The sequence below is a fragment of the Pyrus communis genome, chromosome 3, assembly GCF_041283825.1.
Source record: "Pyrus communis isolate YQ-2024b chromosome 3, ASM4128382v1, whole genome shotgun sequence".
Classification (NCBI taxonomy): Eukaryota; Viridiplantae; Streptophyta; class Magnoliopsida; order Rosales; family Rosaceae; genus Pyrus; species Pyrus communis.
Window position 1 is genome coordinate 11,812,702 of NC_142567.1, and position 12,598 is coordinate 11,825,299.

The 12,598-nt window shown below is 34.9% G+C and overlaps 1 protein-coding gene across 1 annotated transcript; it reads left to right on the forward strand.

Moving 5' to 3' along the window:
- Positions 1-3,109: 3,109 nt before the first annotated feature.
- Positions 3,110-5,055, forward strand: LOC137716129 (Calcium-dependent lipid-binding (CaLB domain) family protein). Its single transcript, XM_068455529.2, has 2 exons — positions 3,110-3,258; positions 3,390-5,055. Exon 2 carries the CDS (start codon positions 3,448-3,450, stop codon positions 4,813-4,815), a length of 1,368 nt encoding a protein of 455 aa, XP_068311630.2. The 5' UTR covers positions 3,110-3,258; positions 3,390-3,447; the 3' UTR covers positions 4,816-5,055.
- The last annotated feature ends 7,543 nt before the right edge of the window (positions 5,056-12,598 follow it).

Sequence of the window (12,598 nt, forward strand, 5' to 3'; positions counted from 1 at the left end):
TAATAGGTGTTACACGAAAACGACACGAAACACGGCAAACACGACCTGTTTGCCAGGCCTACACGAAGACATTAGTCCATTAAAGAAATGGGCTTCTAGAGCAACTCCACCAGCTAGGAATTGCCCTTGCGATTAGGTTTAATTGCCCCCCTAACCCATTAAAAACTGCTCCAACAGTTGTAAAAAGTGATGGCAATTGATGCAAGGGTAGGGCAAAGGTAGCATGGCAATTGCCCTGCCAATTGTTGCAAGGATAGGCACCCTTTCTTTGCACCAGGAGATGAAAGTGCAACACATGCGGCATAAGATTCATGCCCAATTTGTTGAGCTGATTCAAGGAACATCTGGGAGTGAACAATCTATGTCAAGTAAATCAGACATCTGCATAAAGATTTGAAAGCTTGGTAAAAACCCTTGCAAAAGCAAAAGAAATTTATCAAAGTGGCACTAATCTAGCTGATGTAATATTATTTATTGTTAGTAAAAATGTAATTAATATGTTTTTTTTTTAAACTTTTATTATGTAAATCTTTATGCTGTCCCACACTTTTTTTTAGCAACTACAAGCTCAAATGTGATTCAATCTTGATAACAAGTAATCATTCATAAGGCACGAATGTTGGAACATTATGAAGCAAACTCTAGAGTACAAGGTTCTGCCTACTGGTCCACAGGTTCAGTTAAGCGAGACTCCATTGCATGAATCAACTACTGAAGAGTTGTCATTAGAGACCCATTGGAGACACCATTACCCTTATTGAATCGGTCACAGAAACTGAAGAAACAATGAGGCCTATTGGTAAGAAGGCTGCTAAGAAAAAAATTGCAAGAGGAAGTTCTTCGAATAATGATTATTCAAAAGTTGTTGATGAATTGGCTCGCTAACATGCATTGAATATGGAACGAGACAGGTTAACATATGAGCTAGTCAAGGCTAGAGATGAAGCAAAGGCAGAGAAAGATTGTTGAATCGGCAAGAAAGGCAAGAGGTCAAGGATTAGATCATGTCCCGATGCCTCGACGGTGAATCTCCTAATTCAAAACGTTTTTGGAGAAGTGAAAAAAATTGTGTCATGAGAAAAAGGTTTTCCTTGGAAGATGAGGAAGTCCATACACTCTAAGGGAAGATGGATCGAGCCACACTGATTTTATACCCTAGTTTAAAATTAATTATGTTTGTTGTAATGCGATGACTTTCTGTTGTATTTGAAATTATTTATTGGAATTAGACTATAATTATGTTTATTGTAATGCCCACATTCATTAGAAATTAAAAAAATATATATTTGTGAACAACAATCACTCTTGCCATTGCCCTTCCTCCTCCCAAACTGGTGGACTTGCATAAAGGCAATTACTGTTTAGAGTGAAAAGTATGGGCAATTTTATTGCCCTTGCCTTCCAAATTTCCAATTGCCATTACCCTCCATTATCTAGTGGAGATGCTGTAAAGGCACAAAGTCATCTTTCTAGTGATAATCTTTTCTGGGTTCTTCAAGTTGTTTTTGATATATGGGTTCAAGGTTGTTCATTTTTTAAAGATTAGTGTTTTGGGAGTCTTAACGAAACACTCCTGGTACTGTTCACTTTTAACGTTAAGGACAATTTTACTCTAAAAAGTCACTCCTGGTACTATTCACCTACAACACCTTTTTGTCATTTTGGTTAAAACTCAAAGTTTTCAAGCCTTTTTCATTAGTTTTCCTTAGTGTTTTTGATATTTGTTTGCCACGACGGCTCGAACCAAATTGAAAGGGGGGCCCAACCTTGCTGCCCCGCTAAAATCGCAATGAAAGTAAGTGGATGCAATCTCTCTCCTCTATCTCTGTGTTAAGGTCTTTGGAGAAGAAGGTGGTTGAGGCCCACTTTGTTTTAGTTTAGTTTTTTCTTTAATTGTTTTTTTAATATTTAATATTTTTATTTGCCACGTCAAACATGTGGGCCTTATATTTGCATCACGGTTTGATTAACGAATGTATGAAATTATAAGTAACGTATGAGATTGAAATGTTTAAAGATATTATATGAGGTTGCAATTGCACCCAAACTTGAATGGTAAAATGTAATTTACCTTTTCATTTATTTTGTGACTTTAATAATAAGTCTTGTTTGGTCCCTAGGATTGTATTAGAATAAAGTGGATAACCTATTAAATTCGAATACTTTGAAGACAAGGGCAAATGATATTAAGCTTCGTTTGGTCTCTAGTATTGGATTACAATAAAATTGATAACCTATTGAATTCGAAAGATTTTAAAGACAAAGGCGAATGATTTTTCATTTAGAGAGATACTAGAACGGGGTTCTTGTCCCTTCTAATCCTTTCTTCTTCTACCATCAAGTTGACACAAAATTTTCACTTTTAATTTCAATATATTTTCGAAATCATTTCAATTCAATCCTAAAGACCAAACGAAACATAAGTGAATTACATACATTTAAAGAGTACTCTTTGCTTCATATCAGCCATTATCCTACTCTTTGCTTCATATCAGCCATATCCATTATTTTGAGTCCTTTCCAATTTGTAAAACGCCATTATCTCCATGATATGGGATTCTTAAGAGATTTCAGATTTCTTGGCAGAGAGTAGAGGGAGAGAGAGTTTTGGTCTACTAACATTGGTGACCGACAGATTCTCTCGGTGTGGAGAGAAATGGCGGAAGATTGATAATGAAGAGTGGGGCCATGTGGGGCCCCGAAATTACCTCAGTGGAGCAAATTAGAGACTTTACAAGTGGAAGCTGTAATGTCAAGGCAAAGCAACTCCAACAAATCCCTATCCTTCACCCACCTCCCCAGCGACAGATTTTTCCAACTGCTAGGTATTCAAACGGTACTTCATGTATCTTATTTGTGTGTGTGTATATATATATATATATATATTTTTTTTTTTTGGTAGTATTACATTTAGGAAAATGTTATTGGTACTCCAAAAATCTCATTCTACACTCCTCACAATTTTTTTTTTTTCTAATATAAAATGTTTGGAGTGTAAAATAAAATTTTTAAAATGTTAATAACAATCCCCTACATTTATTTTATAATACGCGATATATCTGCTTGAATACCGAATCCTATGAAAAGTTTCTCCTTCCCAACCCAACCCAAAATAAAAGTTGGCACCTATTTCCATCATCAATTTTTCTCTTTCCATTCCCTTTGTTTTCTTCATTCCCTTTTTTCTCTCCATTCCCACCCCACCTACCATCATCACCCAGCACTAAGCAATCCTCCAAAAATTCTTTTCTTTCCACTGTAACTCTCTCTCTCTCTCTCTCTCTCTCTCTCTCTCTCTCCTGCACAACCTTCCTTTTTTGTGAAATTTCTTTGCTTGTATCTAAAGATTGATCCCTTAATCTAACTCTGTATCCGTTTTTTTCTTGTAGCTTTCTTGCTTACCAAACAGAAAGAACTGTTAGAACATCCAAGTGCACCTAAATTCCTATGGAATCATTCAATCCAACAGCCGGATTCCGGTACAACCTGAATTCAAGCACAATAGCCGATGAAAATGGCGTTTCCGATCAGTTTTCAGGGATTCTTGAAATCTATGCTCATCATGCTAGGAACATTCACAACATATGCATCTATGAAAACCAAGATGTGTACGCCAAATTCTCTCTTACGTACAATCCAGACGAGACGCTCACCACTAGGGTCATCAATGGAGGTGGCAAGAACCCCGAATTCAACGAAAGCTTGAGGATCAAAATTGGTCAACTGGATGCAGTCCTCAAATGCGAGATTTGGATGCTGAGCAGGGCAAGAAACTACATGGAAGACCAGCTGTTGGGATTCACTTTGGTCCCAATTTCTCAAGTGAATGGGAAGGGAAAGGTCACTCAGGATTATAATCTCTCTTCCACTGATCTCTTCCATTCCCCTGCTGGAACTGTCAAACTAACTCTTTCTCTCCATACTTCTTTGCCTGTTAAACCCTCCACTAGTTCGTTGTCGGAATCATCCGCTAACTCTTCCATAACCTCAGAAGTTGTATTGCTTGATCGAAAAATATCTCAAGTTGCGTTAGACCCTGTTGAGTATTCGAGGATGGAATTCCCAGACATTGATGTGGCGAGTACGAATCAACAAATGGTGACTGAGTATTTTAGTTTGGCAAGGCGTGACTGTGCTTGGAGACCTGGTCCCGAAGGTCTTGGATCGTTTCTTCATCTCGGTGCATCTCCTCAGCCTGCTGCTGATCCTGACCATGAAATGACTGTAAGTTCAGGTGAGGGGATTCAGGGTGACCCTGTTTCTCCCAGTGGGAGCATCCAGAACTCCGGCTTCTTAAGTTGCACCACCACTAGCTTGAGCGATGATCGAAACTCCGCTGATTCAATCGACAAGAAGAAACTTGTGGCTGGTGAATCGTCGAATTCTCTCAACGCTTCTGTCACCGCGGGAGCAGCTAATCAAGGTTCCGCTGCTTGTCCAGACACCCCAACCTCAAGAAAGGGCAGAGAAGGCAGAGACGAAAAGGAGTCTAACTTGTCAGGCAAGGAAGAGGAGAGCAACAAGGAACAGAAAGTTGGATCTGGTCAATTTGGTCAAGTATTTTCTGCTCCACTTGGGAATATAAATATGGAGGCGGAGCAATCTGCAATGCAGCAACAAATCGTGGACATGTACATGAGAAGCATGCAGCAATTCACCGAGTCTTTGGCGAAGATGAAGCTCCCGATGGATCTTGATAAAGCAGATTGTGAAGACCGCAGCGAAGTGATTCCAAACCATAGCAACAACAGTTTAGAAGTTGATAAAAAAAAGGACGGATCGCGGGTGTTCTATGGCAGCCGTGCCTTCTTCTGATTGCTATTTGAAATGCTGCACTGTTTGACGGTATAAATTTATTTAGCAGAAGATTGAGTTTAATTTATCCGAACTAATTTTTATAGGATGCATTACGTTTGTGGAACATATCTTCCTTTTAGTCTCTGTTTAATTTGTTGCTCTATATTTCTGATGTGAATAGTTGCTTCAGAGTTCAAATTCAGATGTACGGCTATTGCTGGCTAAACTAAAACAACTATATGGTAGCGTACTTGGGCATAGCCAAATTGATTAGAGCAACGTGCTCGACGCCTGCCTTTGCACTCTAGTTCGAATCATGTCTCCCCATTTTCGATTAAAAAGTCAAGTCGATGTGATTTTCATTTGTGTTGTGCAGTTTCTGCTTTGAAATGGGCATCATTTGGTTTGGTCAGGAAATTTCCTGTGGTCTTCCAAATGCTATACAAAACAAGAAAAAGACTTGGCCTAATATTATATGCCGCCTTATCCAACATGGGAAGCTCCCCAATTCTTTTTAGCTCCAGCTGGTCTCTTATGTCAGGTCTCAGCTGCATCTACTTAGTTGAAGGACTCAGCCTCACTATTTATTAGGGTCGGTTCGTCCCGGTTTATCAGTTAAACTGTGAACCGAACCGAATATATACATATACAATTCGGTTCAGTTATTAAAAGTAACAAGTAATTCGAAACCATCATATTTATACTATACGCATGTACTCTACTATTAGAATCCAAGTAGAAATCGAACAAAAAAATGCTTGTCTAATAGTGATCACTTAGTACTACGATTTAGTGCTATTCCTCCTCGTTTGTAAGTAAGGGGTTTTAGGTTCGATTCTCGCTAAAGACGAATTTGAACCACACTATTACTATCCCATTGTGAGGTTTAGTCCACTTCCATACCCATTTATTGTAGATAATATCATTTGTTAAAAAAAAAAAAAAAAAATAGTGAGTGCAAATTGCAACACATGATTAAAACCATTTTCTAATCCTAAATGAACTGACAAAACCAAAACCTTTTTCTACAAGACTTGCTGCATTTATTTGAACCAAACAGCCGGCTTATAACAATCCAGATTATCCTCAAGTTCTTACACTACGTGTTCTTTTTATTGTATCTAACGAGATGACTTCATCAAAAGTTTGTGCATTTTTTTTTGAAAATTTGATGTGATTACTTCTTGAGTTTTACATTAAAGTGTGAGTGTTTAAACTAGAAATAGGATTAAAAATTGTCGGTTCATCGAATTAGGCTCATGCATTTATTATATTCTTTGTAGGATACCTAAATCCTGTAAGGGTTATACTAGAACAAACTGACGTGGGCTAAGGGTCAGTTTGGGATTACTGTTCTTTAAAAAAAATTGCTTCTGTTGTGTTTAAAAAAAATCAATTGTAAAATAAAGCAGATAAGAGTTTGATAAACTGTACTTTTAAGAGTGATGTGAGTATGAAAACCAATGTAAAAGCATTTGGTAATTTTTAATGTAAAATTGATATAATTATATATAATGAAAAAAAATGGACATGGTGGTGGGGTGGTGACAACGATAGTGGTGGCGAGGGCAGTGGTGGGGATGGTGGTGGCGGGTGGTGATGGTAGCAACAATGGTAGAGATATGGTGGTAGTGTAGTGGTTCAGGTGAAGAGGTAACAATGGTGGTAGTGGCGGCAGCGGCGGTTGTGGTTGTGGTGGTAACAATTTTGTGGTAAGGCAGTGGTTGTGTAAACTTTGTGTCTATAGTGGTATGTGGTGTTGGTCACTTTGTTCTACAAGGAATACAACGTAAGTAGAAGGATAAGTAATGTCATTTAAAAAAAAAAAAACGAAACAAGGAATCACAAAAATTGAAATTATTTAAAGGCTCAACTCTGCTTTTTATGAAAGCAGCTTTTAAAAATAACTTACAGATAATTTTTTTTATTGCTTAACTTTAAAGTGAAGCATCTTTTAGTAAAAAAAAAAAAAAAAAAACAATACCAAACGAGGTGTAAATACTGGAATTTGTGTTTTTTTTTTCATAACCTGAGTTAATTCTTTAAAAACATCATACTAATTTACATTTATTTTTTTTATCTATAAAACGAAAAGCTGTTTTAGAAAACGTTACAAGTAAGACCCTAAACAATTTGACAAATATTTTATCAACTACGAACAAACCTTCAAATACTTGAGCTGATTTCATGGCATGAAAACATTGGCTGCACACCAGCTGTTAATTTTAAAAGAAGAGTCAAAGTACTATACTTTTCCCACACTTTGAGCTAAAATGGTTACTTAATTTGCCTAATTAAGCTCTCCACCAAACAGTGTTCTTATACAAAGTCACGAATTCAAGGCCAACCAATTGGACGCCATTGTTTGCACTCCAAGAATACAATACAAGCACCAACCTTACGAATATTAAATTAGAATGAGTTTTTATCAAAAATGGTCTCTGAAATTGATTAAATTAGGAAGGCACCATGACATCTAAAGCACTTGGCCTCTCTGAACTCATTTCTCATTCCCTCTAGTTGGTTATAATCTTATCAAATTCGAATTACATTTGGATTCAATTTTATCGAATTTAGATTGAATTTTTTTTCCAATTGGGATTGTGGGAGCGAGAGAAATGCCAGCGCGAAATACTCATCAGTTGGTTCACTCTTAAAAAACTAGTTGCTTATAGTTACTCCACATGGCGCCATATGATTGGATTAGTGGGACCATATCAGCACACTAACAAAAAATATTGACGAAACTATAAGGAAATGACTAAATATATGTGCAGCAGTGAAAGACAAGGACCAAATTTATCAATTTTTGAAACTCAGGGACCAAAATGAAGAGTTGGATCAATGTCAGGGACCATTTGCGATAAAAACCCTTATTTTGTGCAATCTATGTGTCACAATTTTATTGGGTTTGTGGGTCCCGCATACAAACTAACATAATAGTTGATGAAACCTAAACGAAATGACCAAATTGATATGCGGTAGTGAATGTTAGAGACGACATTTATTGATTTTGAAAGTGAGGAACCAAAATGATGAGTTTGATCAATCTCAAAGATCATCTGTGATAAAATCCCCATTTAGAATATACAAAATGAGATATGTTGGAGAAAGACAACAATACTACAAATAAAGATGAAGAGGAATCGAAATGCAAAGAACCTTTTTTTTAAGGGAAAACTAATGAAAACACCCAAAAAAGTTTCCTTTTAATCATCAAGACAAAACAATTTGAAAATACCCAAATTGGGCATGGGAAAGAAGACAAGGGAGACAAACCATTTCAGAAAGATCACATGCATGTTCAAAACAAAAGCAAAAAATGGGCTCCAGGAGACAGCCATGCAGCAAGCTCATATGCATTTATCAAGACAAAGCCAAAGAAGACAAGCAAGTTCACATGCATTTATCAAAACAAAGCAAAAGAAGACAAATAAGTTAAACCACGTTTCAGAAACAGTGTTGACAATTTCAGCAACAGTAGAAGATGACAAGTACTAAGAAGATGCCCATATCATTTTGTAAAGATTTTAAATTTTTATCAGAGTATCGTCATTCAGTCTATATAAGAAGAGTTCCATTCATTGTATACACACACTAGATACTCACACTAGAAAAACACCAGATACTCACATTTGACACACACCAAACTTCAATCCTTATACACTCAAGCATCTGAAACCATCCTAGTATCCTTTGTAAACACTTCTCTTTGTAAACATTCTATATATCAATAAAAGTTCAAGTGTATAGATTCAAGCAATCTCCAAATCTTAAGTAAGTTTTCTTCTTTCTTTAGCGTGTTTGTTTAATTAGACTTCTAGTCCAAAGCAAGAAAACACTATTGTAGTTATATTATTAACCTTCTAAACTAACGATCATACTTTATTTGAGCACTCTATTATAGTTGAATGCTTGCCATACAAATAACTAGACATTAACCAGGGTACCTCTAAGTTCTTCGTACCTTTGAGTTCAGTTGTTAAGGCCTTATACTTGCATTGTGAGTGGCCGTCATGCTGAAACATGTCGAGTTCTATGTGCAATGTTTTATGTCTAGTTGTTATAATGGCCATCTGACTATTTAACCGGGCTTGCTTAACGAATTTGGTATCAGAGCCTAGTTTAGCATTTCAATAGTATAATTATAATAGTAAAGTACCTTGAGGATGTAAGTCATTAACACAACTGATATCACACTTGTTTATTTTGTATGAACATCATATATTATTGTCCTTTTAGACCTTATCAACCACAACCACAAGTACTTATTATCCCAGACACCCAACTATAGCTAGCATAAAGAGAAGATTAGCATATATCTCCAAAAGAATTAGCAGGACTTTGAAGAAGTGGAAGTTTTATCTTGGTTATCTTGAACATCCTTCATTTATTAGTAAATATAATAATACAGAAGTGCAGCATAAAGTTTTAGAAGCAAAAAGAGCAACAAATCAAGTTTTAGAGACCTTGATAGAAGAAAAAGAGTTTTTAAGAAACCAGTTAGCCATAACTTTAGAGAAAGGTAGACTGTAATTTATGATAAATTACCTTAATTTAGAAATTAGTGAACCTCAAAAAAGAAAAATAACCTTAGAACAAAATAGGTTAGTTTGTTATTTTCCATTGAGAAAGCATAATCATATTTTGCATAGTGAAGAAAATCCATGAGCCAATATTATTGTAGATCTTATTATTAGTCAAACAGAAAATATAAAATTAGAAAATAATAAGCATAATCATTTGTTAAACCAGTTGTTAGAACATTTTCAAAAAAATTCCATAAAAACAATTAGACAAAATTTATATTATATTACATCTCAGTTAGAAGATAATAATAAAAATATTCAAAGGTTTCCTAGCAAAAGAGAGATAAAAGAGCTTGGTGACCTCATAGATAATAAGCCTAAGCAAGTAGAACTCAAATCATTATAAATAGTTGAGCAGTTAAAATTAGAAGTTCATAAACTTCAATTAGTGCAAAAAGAGTTTGAGTGAACAAGTAGATAAGTTGCATAATAAAATAGATAGATTATTAGTTTAAAGATCGATTCTAGAACTAGCAGAAAATATATCCAAGGTTTGAAAGAAATTAGTAAGTTAGATAAAGAACCAATAGGTTTAATAGATTTTTCAACACAGGTAACTAGTAGTACTATTCCCATTAGGCAAAATAATTTAATTATTCAATTAGTTTTGAGTTTGGCTGAAAAATTAGATTAAGTTGAAGAACAAATAGAAGAAATAAATCAAGTTTTACATAACGCATCTTCATCACTTCCACCATCTTTGCTAGAAAAATTAGAAAATTTAATTTTAAGTGCACATAATCATATTAGAAGACCTAAGATAAATCATTTTGATAATAGAAAATGGAACTCTTTAGGAGAAAAGGAAAAGAAGTGGTTAGAGCTAAAGATATTTATCCAAATGAAAAGGAAGCACAAGAATTTATTAGAAGAGGATTTGAGAAAATGCAGAAAAATAAATACAATTTGTATCAATTAGGTTTATTTGAAAATAGAAGTAGAATTGTAAGTAGCATCAGTCAATATGAAGGTAGCTGTATTAATAAAGAAGTTACACTTAATCTACTTAGTAAGGAAGCAGTTATGCATTTGAGAAAATCACATTTCAGTCAGATTCGCATATGAACAATATTAATTGGAATAGCAAGATTAACCAGAGCACAAGTAGGCACAAAAGCTTTAGTATACATATATGGTGATAGATGGGATAATTACCAACAAGCAACAATAGCAATAGCTGAAATAGACTTAATTTCAAACTTAGCAGTCATAGGATGTATTCCAAATTATGTTATGACAATAAACGAATTTAGTAAATATATTAAAGTAAGCATAAGAACAAAAAAATTATAATATGAAAGGAGAGTATAAAAATTTGTGTATTAGCTTAATGTATATTAGTAAAGCGTCTGATAAATATAATCATAAGTTTAATTTAGAATTCAAAATTTAGTTCAAACATTTGGTAGTAAGCATGTAAATATGATAGAAGCAAAACCCGTAGATAATAGTTTTTTTAGAAGGAACTCAGTGGACATTACCTACTTTACAAGTAGCAAAAAATAGACACCCAGATAGAGTACAAATATATGAGACTAGTACAGGTAAAGCAACAAATAGGTTTAGTAATTACAAGCAACTAGAAAATATAGAAGAAGATGATAGTGATATCGAAAATGAGAGTACTCATATGGTTTTTGATAATTTATATATCAATTTAGTTGACCAAAATTTTGATCATATTGTAAGTAAGCTTATAGAAGATATTGATCATTTAGATGAAGAACAATACTTAGAAAAATATAAGACATATGATTTAGGATTACATATAATTTCAGATGAAGAGATGAAAATATTAATTTTAGAAATAGGAGTAGAACATATTTTAGGATCAAAAGAATATAATAATTTATTAGAATTGAAAGTAGAATGTAATCCAGCAAAAGAAAGGAGTACATTAGGAGTAGAAAATCCATGATACATAGGTAGAACTGATCAACAATTTTTGAGACCAACAAATGAGCAATATAAAGAACAAGTTGGAGTAGATTACATAGAAGAAAGTATCATAAAACCACCCAGAAAAAATAGGATTCTATATTTGAGAGGGTTAGAACAAATTAATATAGCAGGAAATATATTGAATTTAGATAATGTAGATCCACAAGATTGGGAAAAATGATTGAGAGATGGGAGAAAGGTTGCGTACATGCAGCATTAATGTTAGATTTTAGTAATTCACAAAATATGTTAGATTACTTCAAGCATACTTTAGATGGTCTAGTTTTTTATTATTTCCAATCATGGAAAGTTTAAAATCCAGAACAGCATCAGGTAGCTAAAACGCATTTTAATATTGATGGTTTTGTTACTTTGATTAAATAAGAATTTTTAGATCATAATAGGTTAGATGACAGAAGCGAACAAGAACAAATAAGTGTAATTAGAAGTTTAGAACAATTACAAATTTGTGATTTACAGTATATAGTTGAGTATACTACAAATTTCTTTAAATATTTAGGAAGAATAGGTAGAATTAGCGATATTAATTTATTAGATACTTATATGACAAAAATAAAAGGACCAATAGGTGAAAAGCATTCCCAGGATGGGTGACTTATCACAAAGTTCTCGTGTGCGTTCCTAGAAACAAAATCGTGAGGGCGTGGTCGGGGTCCAAAACGGACAATATCGTGCTACGATGGAGTTGAGCCCGGGATGTGACAATTTGGTATCAGAGCCAATCCCTAGCCAGAAGTGTGCCGACGAGGACGTCAAACCCCTAAGGGGGGTGGATTGTAACATCCCACATCGCCCAGGGGAATGGATCTTGTAAGCCTTATATGTATATTCCCATCTCTACCTAGCACGAGGCATTTTGAGAGCCTCATTGGCTTCGGGTTCTGTAGGAACTCTGAAGTTAAGCGAGTTTGCGCGAGAGCATTCCTAGGATGGGTGGCCCACTGGGAAGTTCTCGTGTGAGTTCCCAGAAACAAAACCGTGGGGGTGTGGTCGGGGCCCAAAGCCGACAATATCGTGCTACGGTGGAGTCAAGCCCGAGATGTGGTGGGGGCCCGGGCGAGGATGTGACAGTTGTCATAAGAAAAATAAGCATAATAAAATATATAAAAAGAAATATAGGTCATATAAACCTTACAAACAACATAAGAATTTTAGCATAAGACCTTCAAGAACATATAGAAAGAGAAAATATATTCCAAAACAATTTAGGAAAAGAAGTGGTAGACCTTGGATTAGAAAATATAAAGCAC

Coding starts and splice junctions, on each gene's coding strand:
- LOC137716129 (XM_068455529.2), top strand. CDS start 3,448: ATGGAATCATTCAATCCAACAGCCGGATTCCGGTACAACCTGAATTCA.